General features: G+C 54.3%; 1 protein-coding gene across 2 annotated transcripts in view; it reads left to right on the top strand.

Annotated features, from left to right (window-relative positions):
* Window positions 1–7,689: 7,689 nt before the first annotated feature.
* TGFBI (transforming growth factor beta induced) overlaps window positions 7,690–13,289 on the top strand; it is a 32,413-nt gene continuing 26,813 nt past the window's right edge. The window contains exons 1-2 of one of the 2 annotated variants that reach the window (XM_026508038.4): window positions 7,690–7,903; window positions 12,474–12,572. In XM_026508038.4, the coding sequence (XP_026363823.1) occupies window positions 7,770–7,903; window positions 12,474–12,572 (233 nt within the window). In that variant the 5' untranslated portion in view covers window positions 7,690–7,769. The remainder of the gene's footprint in view (window positions 7,904–12,473; window positions 12,573–13,289) is intronic. The other variant, XM_057307071.1, reaches the window with a different exon arrangement.

A 13,289-nucleotide genomic window follows, 5' to 3' on the forward strand; every position in this document is an offset into this window, starting at 1 on the left:
ATGGGGCTGAGGAAGTGGAGGCTTTCTTTTTGCACTTAGCACAGGCGTGGGGGGGCAGTCAGAGAATCAGGATGTGATGTTGGGAGCACCCAGCCCCAGAGAAGCTGGCTCCTTCCTATGGGGACTGAACAGCCCTGCTAGGGAAGACCGGGAGAGGAGCCAGGACCTCTGTTCTTTAAGCCTTTGGGTCTCTGCCTGACCCAGAGGGCCACAGAAGGCAGGTGAGTCCTAAGTGTGGGGTGGAGTGGCCACCTAAAGCAGGGTCAGTCTCCGCCTCCCCCAGACTAATGCACTGCAATGGGTGCGCATTGCTCCAGAAGGGATTCAGACTGGACTTTCCAGAACACAGAGAGCAGTCAATTAATGAATCTGTAAATGTTAACTGGGCTGAGTGATTCTGAAATTCTAAAAGAAGCACATGTGTAAACACACGGGCTAACAACTGTCACAGCAGACCCAAGGGCTAATGGCCAGGCGACATGGGAAAGGAGAGCCTCCCTAAAATGGAAAAGCCAAGGAAGGAGGACCAGATGATCACACAGCAGCTCAGAAAGGTTAAGGAACTTGCCTAAGGGCACACAGCTTCTCTGTAGCAATGCTGTTCTTAAAGGGAGAGGATCATGCATGTATAGGAAAGTGGGAGCCAAGAGCAGCCCAGTGCTCTGCCTAGGGAGAGCAAAAGAGGGACTGTGTGGGCTGTATGCTGTGCTTCGCAGGAGCCAGGGCTCACACCAGCACGGGGAAAGCAGGGAAAGCAGGGAAGATCCATCAAAAGGAGCAATTCTATAGAGGCCTGTAGAGACCAGGCACAGTAGAACGGCAATGCGTAGGAAGTGTCTTTCGGTGTAGAGATTATGGATGGATCCGTTTTATTCTATGACCTAGCCTTTTCGGCATTTTCCAAGCTTTGTATCATCTGCATGCATTCTTTTTTTAACCAGAGGGGGAAAAGGTCCATTAAAATGAAGGGGAAAAAATGCCCATTAAAATGAAAGAAAACAGGCAGAGAAGTCTGGATTTTCTCTCATAAACACTAGAAGCCATTGGGAGTGTCCTAAGAGAGCAGTGTTTTGGGAGAAGGGGTGTTTGGGGAAGATAAGATAGGCAGTGTCGGGCAAGACGGATGGCTGAGGTGACTGGGGGCTGCCACTGGTGGGAGGTGAGGCAGTGGGTATTTGAGTGCTAAATGGAGGGGCTAGAAACACCGGGGAGAGGTGCGGAAGGCAGGCTTGGAGGGTCTTGGGGACCGTTTGCACGTGGAGGCGCAGGAAAGGGAGAGAGGCAAAATTGGCTGCAGGGCTTCCAGCCCAGGGCGGAGCCTTTGGCAACAATATAGTAGTGAAGAGGAGCCATAGGGGTAGGGCTCGCTGGAGTTTGGAATGCATTGCCACTGGGTGGTGTCTGTTTCTTTGAGGCCTTTGCCCTCCAAGCAGGAAAACTTGAGGGAAGCAGAGGAGAGGCGTGGGCCCGTTTTGTGTCTCAAGTTCCCTACTGTGGGTATCACTCCTCGAAAGTATTTGAGGTCAGGTGATTGAAGCAACCTCACAAGTGCCTCTGGATTATTCTTCCAGGACGTTTTATCTGAGCCAAATCAATGCAACTCTCTTGTGAAAAATCCATTTCCCTGGAAAATGAAGTTGGGTTCTAACCAACAAGTAGCGTTTGGCAAGCCCTGATTAAGACAGCCAGTGTTCGGAGAAGTTGTGAAAACAGCAAGTCATTTAGGAAAGTAACCACCGGGGGCCTGGTGCCATTTGAGGGCTGTGACAGCTCTTCTGTCCCCATCAACTACAGAGCCCGAAGCCGCAGGTTTGTTTTCAGTGCTGGCTGTTGCAAACCGGTGGACCACCCAGGCCCCCTCTGCAGGCTTGGAAAGGCGAGAATTGAAAGTGAGCCTGACTGCACACAATTTCCTTTCCCTGTTCAGTGTGTGGAAGACACTGGATATCCAACCACTGGACCTAGCTGGGGCCTGGGAGCTGGGAGGGGCACACCTGCCAGTCACCAAGGCATCCTGACTCTCATTCACCAAGTCAGCTGGGCCTCAGTGCAGCAGCTGACCACACTTCCAACGGGTTCATGTGCGCGGTAAACATTTTCAGGTGTCTTTCGTTTTGTCAATGTCTGTATTTCTGGAAAAGCTTTCCATAAATTGAATTGTAGTTGAAACTCATCTGAGCTTTACCTATTTCACCTGAAACCCTGCAGGCCTGTGCTTCTCAGACTGGGCTGTGCCCACAAATGACCTGGTGATCTTGTTAAAATGCAGAGTCTGATGGGGGGTCAGGGAGAGGGTGTCTAAGATCCTGCTGTACCAACAAGCCACGCCCATTTTCAGTGGCAAGGTTATGGAGAGCCCTTGACAGCCCAAATCCGAATTCTCTACATGGCACTGCAGTCACCCCCTCATTTTCATAAACAGGGCTGTTTTGTGCATTTGTTTGTTAGGGGGATGGATAATTGCCGTGGGTAAAGTACTGTTCTAAATGCTGTGTGTTGTACAAAGAAGGGAAACGTTCTTCAAAACGGGATTCATGTGCTCTTTAAAGTGAGATATCTCGTGCCGAAACCCATCCTTCTTTCTCCCCAGCAAATCTGAAGGTACTGAATTTTAAGAGCTAATTCACTACACGGTGGCCGGTTAGAAAGGCCCAGTGCCCTCTGGAAATTATGTTGCCCATCTCGTCTGTCCCCACCGATGCGCGGACATCGCCAGGGACTCCGGGGAGGGTGGCAAGAGGGAGGCGTGGAGTTGGCCAGGCTGCAAATGCCGGCTCTCCCACCCGCAGACCCCAAGCCAGTTTCTGTGGGTTTCCTTTGTGGGGAACTTGTTGGAACCACGAATTCATCCTGATGTTTAAGGCCTGTTGTCAAGCACAACAGGGTTATTTTCAAAAACTAAACTGTTTGGGGGGATTTTACATGAGCCACAGTATGTGAAAGTAGTCATTTTTATAAAGTGCCTGAAAAAGTCTAGTAATTATTGTTCCAAACAAGCCGCTCTTTCTCTTCAGTTTGTCTGACATGGAAAGAAAAAGAAACTCCTTTCCAAGTGAGCAGTCTCTTAGTGAGCTGTGCTAGCCCTGGCTGGCTCTAGGTCAGCATGGATGGAGGACCCCTGCTTTTTCTGCCAGCTGCATCTTGTCCCGTAGAACAAAAACACCCCTCAGAGCAGCTCTCTCTGGTGGGAGAACATGTTTACATTCGCGGGGCTCTGTTTTATGGTTTTAGAGAGGGGGCAGTGGTGGGCATGACGGTGAATTTTTTTTTTTTCTTACATCTAAACAGTAAATGAAATATCGCTGTAATCTCTTACTGAGCTCATGGAAAAACTCAAGTCATCGAATGTTAGTTTTACAGATGAGGGAACTTTTACAGAGAGATTACCTGACTTGCTCCAAAGTCCGGAAATCTTGCTCCAGGGAGAGCTGGGCCGGGAAGGCAGGGCTCCCAGGGCTCCTTCACCCAAGAGGCGTCTTCCCTACAGTTGAGATGCAGCCAGGGCTCTGGCCCCAGGGGAAAATTTCAAGCCTGAGCTTGGATCTCTTTGAGGGCTTCCTCACGTCCTCGGCCAAGCAGTCATGTTGAAACAGAGAAATGTTCTGCTTGAAATTAATTAAATGATCATTTCCCCCTGATTGCTTCTATTCTTGCCAATCAGTGACTTCTATTATATAGAACCATTACTGGGGAGAAGCAAACAACTCCTATTTATTGGCCGCTTGACTTGAGTTATATAATGTAATCTACCCTAAAGTCCTGTGAGGTAGGTTTTATTAGCCTGTCTATGAGATAAGTGGCAATTGAAGTTCAGAAGAGTTGAACAACTTGCCCAAGGCCACACAGCTTGTAAGGAGGAGGACTGGGATTTGAACTCAGGCCACCTGCCTCCAGGACCTGGACCCCACACCTCTGCCGTACCAATGCCGTTACTCAGGCAAGGCTGGCTATCTACCTGGTGGACCCTGGTGTGAGGACTCCAGCGACAAAGGTGAACCATCAAGCAAAACTGCCAAGGGCTACTTCCCCCCTTTCCTTCCCAGAAACTTCCTATTGTTTCCTACCCTAGGTTCTTGTCAAAATACCCCAGATTTATAAAGGAGTTATTTTACCGCAGCTCAGGCTCAGATGCCTGGCCATGGAGGCTGCTGTGTGCTCAGACCTCAGCCCAGCCAACGCAGCCTTCCCAGCCGGTGATCTGAGCGGCCATCCAGACTGACTCACTGAGTGGGGTCATTGCCAAAGACACCTCTTTGCATGACCCCTGGCTGAGCAGAAAGTCAGAAAATAGCATTTTTTGGTGTGGAAATCATCAAAATAGTTCTTCCTATCCAGTTCTCTGGATTTTCTCCTAGAGGCTCCAGAAAGAAAAGAAATGATGATAAACCCCACGATGAGGGAAAGGATTCACAGATCAAGTGGAGCTGAATCCCAAAGACTCAAACCCAGAACCTAAGGCAGCAGGAGAGACATTCTCCTCTCTTGGAAAGTTGTTTTCAGGAAAGTTCATTTATCCCAGACTCAGTTATATGCTTGACAGTGCTCACCAGCAAGCAGAATGATCCCCATCTGGATAGAGACAGGCAAAGAGAATATTTTCTCCAAAGTGGCAGAGGCCCCCCAACAGCTAGCCAGGAGTGAATGTCCCACCCCTTCTTTCTGGGGGGTTGGGGGGTAGGGAGAAAGGGAGGCCATCAGGGAAGGACCTGGCTCTCCCCAAGGTCAAGGCCACCCCACATCATCCCCTAGTCTTCAATGCAGTAGATACAAGCTGGAGTTCCAGGAAACTCCCTAGCCTTCTGGTCTTTGGTTTCCCGAGTGCCAACCAGAGGCTAGAACCCACTCAGTGATAGGATCCAGCAGGAACTCTCTGCCTCACCTGGCAATGATGGTGGCTCTCTGAAATCCTCCTCTCCATTGGCCTCTCTGCAGGGTTCCTTCTCCGACCGCCCCTCAGCCTCTTAGATGGATTCTCCCCAGGGCTTGGACCTGCTTCCTCTTCTCCCCTCTCCTTGCTTTTCCTCCTTCTCTTTTCCAACAGAGGTGCCCCAGAGACCTCGTCTAGTGCATGGCTTTGGCCACCATCTGCTAGTGTGGTGACTCAAATCTGCATCTCCTGTCCTCACACCTCCCCTGGACTCCAGCCCTGTGAAGGCAGCTCCTTCCAGGACCTCTCCACCTGGAAATGCAGGTGCCTCACCAGGCATGATGTGAACACACCTGGAGTCACACCTCACTCCCCACTGGCACCCCAGTGTGCAGCTTCCCAGTGTCCTCATCGTGCATTCAGTCATCCCAGCTACAAGCCTTGGTTATCTCTCACCACCTGCCTCACTCCTTTACTCTCCAATGCCCACGGCTTTCCAAATCAATGCTACCCTGAAATCTCCCTGAAACCTGTCCTCTCCTCCCTACCCCTTCAGTTCCCCCAAGTCAGTACCCCAATAGCTTTTAACTGCCTTAGTCCCCTGCCCTCATCCCTTCAACTGCTCTGCTCTATGTCTCTCCCTGCACCCCCCACTCTGATTATCCCTCTTTCTCTTCTTTTTTTTTTTTTTTTTAAGATTTTATTTATTTATTTCACAGAGAGAGACAGCCAGAGAGAGAGGGAACACAAGCAGGGGGAGTAGGAGAGGAAGAAGCAGGCTCATAGCGGAGGAGCCTGATGTGGGGCTCGATCTCATAGCACAGGGATCACGCCCTGAGCCGAAGGCAGACGCTTAAGGACTGAGCCACCCAGGCGCCCCTCCCTCTTTCTCTTCTTCCTTTGCATCAGCATTCTAACATGTCCAAGCCTCCTTTGATTTTGTCTTCCCCTGACCCCCACCCTGACTCCCCTCCCCTTCCCTTCCCAGACAAGATTCTTGAAAGAATCGTCTATATTCTGTACTTGCATCTCCACCCCACCCGCTCTGTGTCAAACCACCACAGTCTGGCTTCAGCCATCCTGCTGCCCACAGCCAAGTCCCCAGTGGCTCTCTGTTTGCAACACAGCAGGCTCTTTGGGTCTGTCATGTGGGCAGCATTACTGCGAACAGCCCCTCCTTGCGGGCCCCCCTCCCCAGGGACAGCTCCATACCCCCCATCTCCTTCTGCTCCCCTGTCAGTTCCACCACCTGCTTTGTGGCTGCTCTGGGCCCTGTGTCCTCACCGTCCTGACCATCACGGCCATCACCCACCTCCTGCTTTGTCTGCCCTCCCCAAGAGTTCATGCACTCCCATAGCTTCAGCTTCAGGGACGCCCACTGTGACTCCCACATGTGAATCCCCCCCTCCTGGAGAGCCACAGTCTACATCCAGCCGTCTGGGGAACACTCCACCTGGATGAATCACAAGCATGTCAAACTCAGTCTGTCCAAAACCATTTACCCTCTCTTGGCAAGGCTGCAACCCTGTCCATGTCTCTTATTGTAAAAATGGTATCACCACCCACCAAGGTGCCCATGCCAAGAGCGCCTTAGTCACTGTGCCTCCTCCTCCTTCTCCCCTCCTGATATACAGCCCCCAAGTCTGCTGAGCCTGTTACCTCCTACATACCCCTCAAGTTTTCGCACCTCTCTGCATGCCCACCTCCACCACTAATGGTCTAGCTCTCATGTGGCCGTTCTCCTCGTCACCTGACCGTCCTGCCTCCATTCTTGCCCTGCTTTATCTGAACCTCTCATAGCCTGCTCCTGACACTGATCCTGTCCTTTGCCTGCTTTTCCATCATAAGCACAACTCTCAGCTTGGGTCTGGGCCCAGTGACACACCTTCCAGCCTCCTCTATCCTTGACTCCACCTCCCCATTCTTCAGCCAACAGGACAACTTGAGTTCCCTGAACACAGGCCTCCTTTTGTTGACCAACTCCTCTTCACCCTCAGGCCTAAGAGCAGGTGTCACTTCCATAGGGCCAGGTGCCTCCTTGGGGCTCCCAAGGCCCCAGGTGCCACTCTCCATGGCACAATGTTGGCTTGTGGATCGCCCAACTGTGAGCTTTCTCAGAAAGAGCCTAGGTGTCGTTCACTAGGCCATCACTGCCTCCCCAGGGCTAGCAGCGCCAGGGAACTAGTGGGTGATTAATAGGTGCTTGGGCGAATACTGACGGCCCCTCCCATGTGCAGAGGTGCGCTGAGCTCCTCCTGGGCAGAAATCTTGCCCCTACCATCTCTTTGCAGCATATGTCAGGCACAGAGTGCTGCAGAGAGGTTTAGGGAAGGAGAATGAGTGTGCAACAAGGTGAGGGACCCCACCCGTCTCGGGGTTCCCAGGGTAGCTTAGCGTCCTACAAAACCTGCCGCACGTATTTTTGGCTTCTGTCAATCTTAAGGTTTACTCCTTACCCATCTTTCGGTTAGCAAGCCAGGGGTGAGGGCTGTTCCCCGAAATGCAGAGGCAAGTGTGAAGGGAGTGCGCTGGGCAGCAGCAGTGCCCCGCTCCCCCAGAGTTTTGTAGCTGGAGGGAGCCCGGGAGGGATCTCGGGCTGGGGCACCGCAGGCCTGGAGGAGAGAGGGGTGCGAGGAGCCTGGCCCCGGCTGGCAGCCCTCACCCCCGCCTGCCGGAGGGCCCGTGGCCCCTGGGGAAGGCGCCGCTGGGAGGGGGGGAGCGCGCGCCAGGAGCCGCGGGAGCCGCGCGTGGGTGCCGCGCAGCGGGGGCGGCGGGCCGGAGGCGGGGGCGGCGGGAGCCCGGCTTCCCCGCCCCTCGTGGCCGCTCCCTCCCGCTCGCCGCCTACTTAACCTGGCCCGGGCGGCGGCGCTCTCATTTCCCGAGGTCCGCGTCCTCCCGCTCCATGGCTCTCCTCGTGAGGCTGCTACCCCTCGCCCTGGCGCTGGCCCTGGGCCCCGCCGCCACCCTGGCGGGACCCGCAAAGTCGCCCTACCAGCTGGTGCTACAGCACAGCCGGCTCCGGGGTCGCCAGCACGGGTAAGCCGGTCACCGCGCTGGGGGTGGCCGCGGGACGGGCCGGGGGTGCGGGGGGACAAAGAGCAGACGCGAAGCTGATGGCACGGGGCGCCGGGAGGGACCAGGCGCGCTTGGGGTGGACGGAGGGAGGTGGGGGGACCTTCAGGGCATGTCCGCCAGGGAGGCTTTGTAGAGGAAGGGATGGGAGAGCTGACCAGCAACATTCCCCATCGGGCCAAGAGCGCTGGGACGGCCAGGACTTTCAGCTTCCTGTCCCAGGAGGAGGAAGGGGGAGTTGGCAGCTCTGCCCAGAGTAACCTTGGAAAGGTGGCCAGGGCAGAGAGGAAGCCCACCCAGCAGGGCACGTATTCTAGTGGGGCCAGGTCCTTGTCCGGAGAGCGTCTCCACAGGTGGCACTGGGCCACCCAAGCTGGCAGCGTCTGAAGCCAGAGGCTCCTGTTCACCTGGCCAGGCTCTGCGCCCACCACCAGGCACAGCAATGGCAGCGTGGCATCTCCTCCCCGGCCAGATGAGGACAGAATTCCATGGGCCCCACACAGGTGGTACAGACTGGGAAACTGAGATCGGAGAGACACATCACTTTCTGACAGTCCTGCAGTATGCCGTGGAGCCAAGATTGGAATCTGCCTTAAAGCAATAGCTGGGATTCTAAGTGGGGGACATTATCATTGCAGATATTCCTCTGAGACACTGATCATGTGTTGGCTTTAGGAGGCAAGCCCAGGCAGAGGGTCTAACCTGGTAAAGACGGCGGCCCAGACCCAGACAGGGATGGCTAGTATTTCTGCGTCCCAAACTAAGCCATCATGCCTCACACTTAACCAGGCTTGGCCATAGCTTCCACCCGACTTGGTTGCACCAACCCTTTTTTTCACAGCGAGGTAAAAACTGTATGTGGATAAAGTCACGTGGCAGCCCACATGCCCCTGGGCCTTAGCAGGAGCTCAGACGCCGTTGGGTCTGGCGTTCGAACCCAGTAGGGCCCAGACTGCCACATGACTGGGCAGATGTGGGCCCAAGTCTAAACTCACTGTTGGGGGTGACTAGAGTTGACTTCAGAGGCCCTAGGGGATGGGTGCAGGCTGCCCCTCATCTGGAGTAGTCGTCCTTGTGCCCTCTGCCTGTGGCCTTATATGTGGGCTTCCTTGGCCTGTCAGGTGCACAGGGCTGCAGGGAGGGGCATGTCTGCAGAGTGGAATGAAGGCAGGGGGAGCTGCAGCCTCAGGGCCCTCCTGGAAAGAGTAGAGCACCAGGCCATGCCCAGGGGTCTTTAGAGCAGGGGAAGAATCACCTTGGACTTAGGCTGTGTGTGCAGAGGGTGAGGGGCCAGCTCAGAAAGTTGAGGGGCATATGAGGCATAAAAGTCCCACTGTGTGTGTGCCACTGGCATTCTCATTGTCTGTGCCCAGCTCACTTTTGTTCTCCTGCCTTTCTGGCCAAAGAAGCATGTTCTGCTGGAGTGCCACAGTCTGCCTGGGAGGTTTCTGTTCCCTCTGAATCTTAGCCACTAAGTCAGGAGAGGATCCGGATAGTGTGCCCTGCAGCACTGTCACCCAGAATGGTGTCTCTCTGCACACCACAGTGAAGCTTCCCCAAAGGTGTTGGTGGGGTTCCACCAAGAATCATCTCTGCAGAAAACCTCCTTCCCGTGGGAGCTCAGAAGAGACACCGACCACCTGGGAAATACTGCTCTTTTTTTTTTTTTCCAAAGCAAGTGCTCTTTATTATGAATTTCAGATATTAGATCAACTTCCTCTGCACTCCTCCTCCCAGGCCCCTGCAGGCTGATTCTGTTGTGGCACTTCTTGGGGTGCAGTGGGAAAGGCCTGTAGAGATCTGTGATGGGCAGAATGGTCTGAGAAGTCACACCTGCACCCCTTCCCCAGGAAAGTGTGGGCGCGCGGGCAGATGAACTGTGACAAAATGGTTGCAGGCACTAGGACGTCAGTGTCCCTGAAAGTACCACGGGACCGCCCAGCCTTGCACATGGGTGTGGTGCCCTGTGCAAAATGCATGACCTTGTTCAGTTTCCAACCCTCCATTCACGGTGAGAAGTGGTGAAAAGGGAAAAAAATCTCTGCTGCTTTAAGGCCATACGGTGTGCTCCAAGACCTGAAAGGAGAGCTAGCAAGCGTGCCTTGCCCATGCGCGTGGCCCTCAATCACCCCACACCCCATTTGCTTGCATCTTCACCACCACACGGGAGATCTGCTGTTCATGTTCCCATTTTACAGATGGAGAAACTGCAGCTTAGTGGGATGGAGTGACTTACTTCCAGCACAGAGAGCTGTTGGGAGAATAGAGACTGTGACGTGGTCTCCTGACTCCCGGCTGCACCCATGTTGCTGTAGAGAGGGAAAAAAATACTGACAGAGAAATAAAAATGCATTCACACTTCTGACTCTCAGCCTCCGAAACTGGACTAGATTTTTCTGAAGCACTTGATTCTCAAATCCAAGTTGAACAGCAGAGCTCTTGTGCTGGAGGCAGAAGGCCCAGAAATGGCTAGGTCATTTCGGTTAAACTTCAGCCTAGATTTCCTGTATATAGCCCTCCCCTCCCACCCTGCTGTGAAGGCAAGCCCCCCCCCACCCGCCCCCAGCCTCCGCTCCTGTCTCAAAGGGCTTCAGCAGTGGAAACTCACTCCACAGAGGAATGTTGAAGCCATATCCACAAGAGACTCACTGAAGATTCGCCAGCCGCCTACGGAAAGTTGCAGGGAATTCATCGACAGTAATTGTTTCCTGCCGGGTCCCATAGAAGAGCTTCTGAGATTATCCAGCAATAAACTACCTAGAGCCGGAGTGTGGCCAGTGGGGACTCTCCAGGGGTTATCTGAGGACGGCTGTAACCTGTGAATCCCAGGCAGCAGACGGGAGCAAAGGGACTTCCGTTAGAATCCTCTGGAGGCTGTGGGCATCTGGTCAGACCCAGCTAGGGCTAAGGGGACACGGGCTTCCTCCCTGCTGGCCTGGGGTTTGCTCTCCACCCTTAACTTCCCTTGCCCTCCACCTCCTACACCGACTCACTGATAGGTAGTGGGCCTCCTTGGGCCACTCACCTGGGCGTCCTGAGCCACAAACCGGACAAGAGGTGACATCCACATGGGAGAAGAGAGAGGGCGGAGAAGCAAAGGGTCCGTGCGCCCTCCTACCCAGTAACCCGAGTCTGAGTGTTTGGGAACTGCCCGCGTGCCCGCAGCCAGCAGGGCGGGATGGAGGGTGTAGCTCTTGCTGAAGGAGCCGCGTCTCCCTGGCAGCGAGTGATGCTTACAGAGTGCGTTTTTCAAGTAGCCGAGGAACTGATATGTAGAAGCGACACCTGAATTTCTCAGGACACAGAGGTTTTGTGGAAGCGTCGGGCTCTTTGCTTTGCTTTCCACTGACTTGTGCTTCAGCCAATGAACTTCCTGCCTCAGGTCAGGAAGACCCTGTCGAGATGTTACTACACAGCCTCGGCTCACTGCTTTCCCACGATCCTGCCACCACGTGGCCCGAGCGTGGTCTGGAGCACGACTTGGTACATTGATTAAAAAACATAAAAACGAACCCCCGTGCCTCTGGGAAGGGAGGCTTCTCGGCAGAACCGTGGGCACTGCAGTCGGCTTTTCCAGAGTTCCTGAGGACTCCTCTGAGTGGGTGGGCCTGGGAGCAGTATTTTCAGCAAGGTCATTCCAGACTCTTTCTTCACCCTGACCCAGTGCTAGGCCCCATCTGGAACGTAAAAGAAAGAACAAGGCAGGGAACCTTGTTCCTTGGAGGGTCATTGGAGATAAGAGAGATACGTCCTCTGATCAGTGTTGGATTCTGTTTGGTACCAAGCATCAAACAAGGGCCATTTTCCAGGTCAGAGGTGCACAGAAGAGTGTCGCCTGGGGCCCTGGAGGAAGGTTTTCCGGGGACAGCCGACTCAGGCTGGGGCCCAAGTAGTGAACAACGGAGAGTCCAGTGGGAGAGCATCTTCCTAACGAGTTCCTGAGCGCAGTCAGCATGGTTGTGTTCAGAGCCAAGCTCCTGGCCTAGGGACGCAGAGTATGTCTGTGTGGAGCTGCCTGGGAGGTGCCGGGTCCAGACCTTGGCCTCCCCTCATGACAGTAGGGCTGGCTATGTGCCCTGGGAGGCTGGGTTAGAGCCTGTGGACATTTGGGCTCAGTAGGGGTTGGGGGAACAGAGAAAGGCTGGGAGCCTCTCACAAAGCTGCTTGCTTAGCAGACATACTCCTTGGCTTGTTGTCTCCATCTGTAACGTGTGACCTAAGCATTTCGAGATGCTTTTATCTATGCATACCAAATATCTGCGTCGAAGAAGGATCCTGATGTGAAACGATGTCAGTGTGTGAGATACGCTCTGACAATACCTAATGTGGTAGGAAACTTGCGGAGGGGGGCAGCTAGAAATTGCTGGAGACAGTGTCCACCCCTGAGCTACCCCCAAAACCAACCCTGAAATGACTGTATACCTTCTCCATGTCTAGAACATTCTAATGACCCGGGGGGCCCGCGTGGGGGGAAAGGCTTGGTGGTGGCATAGCCATGCTGCCCATTTTGCTAACACGGCTGCTTTCGTCTCAGCCCCAACGTGTGTGCTGTGCAGAAGCTCATCGGCACCAACAAGAAGTACTTCACCAACTGCAAGCAGTGGTACCAGAGGAAAATCTGTGGCAAATCCACGTGAGTGTCTGCGGCCGCTCGAGACCACATGGCTACCCTGCGCGTAGGGCACTCGTGGGGCCCCTGGGCCTGGGGCGGCCTTCTGGAAGGTTAGGCTGCGGCAGGAGTCATGAGGATGCTTGTGCAGACAGGTCAGGGAGCTGTGTGCTTGGGAGTGGCGTTTTTAGTCAGCTGGCCAGGGTGGGTTTGTATTTTTAAGGCTCCTGACAAGACTTGGATACAGTTTTCAGAGCTGATGTGGCATTATAAGAAGCATGAAATATGGAGTGTGTGTGCACTTCTCCATCCTCACTAAGGGGTGCCTTAGTGGAGTGAGTGGAGGTGCCCCCAGCCTCTGTCTCTAGGAAAGAAAGCCCGTTGGTGAACTTACACACCACTCCTGCTCTGCAGTTATAAGGTAAACACCCCCAAAAGACGGAGTGCCTGGAAACAGGAGACAGCAGAGCATCAGCTTGGCCTCCTGGGTTCCAAGGCTGGCTGTGCCCCTTAGCCGGGCAGGTCACAGCCCTCGACTGCCTCATCTGCTGGCTCGGGATGACAGAGGACGCCCTTACGGGATCCGGGATCATCACGAGGAGTGAATGCAGTGACGCAGACGTGAGGCCGAGTGAGGTGCCTTGCACGTAGTAGGCCATCAGGAGCTGCTCCCTGCTGTTCTTGCAGATCTGGGCCGTGCGGACAGAAGGGAGGGTGCCAATGGCATGGGGACCCGTGTGC

Source organism: Ursus arctos, unplaced genomic scaffold (genome assembly GCF_023065955.2).
Source record: "Ursus arctos isolate Adak ecotype North America unplaced genomic scaffold, UrsArc2.0 scaffold_5, whole genome shotgun sequence".
Taxonomy (NCBI): Eukaryota; Metazoa; Chordata; class Mammalia; order Carnivora; family Ursidae; genus Ursus; species Ursus arctos.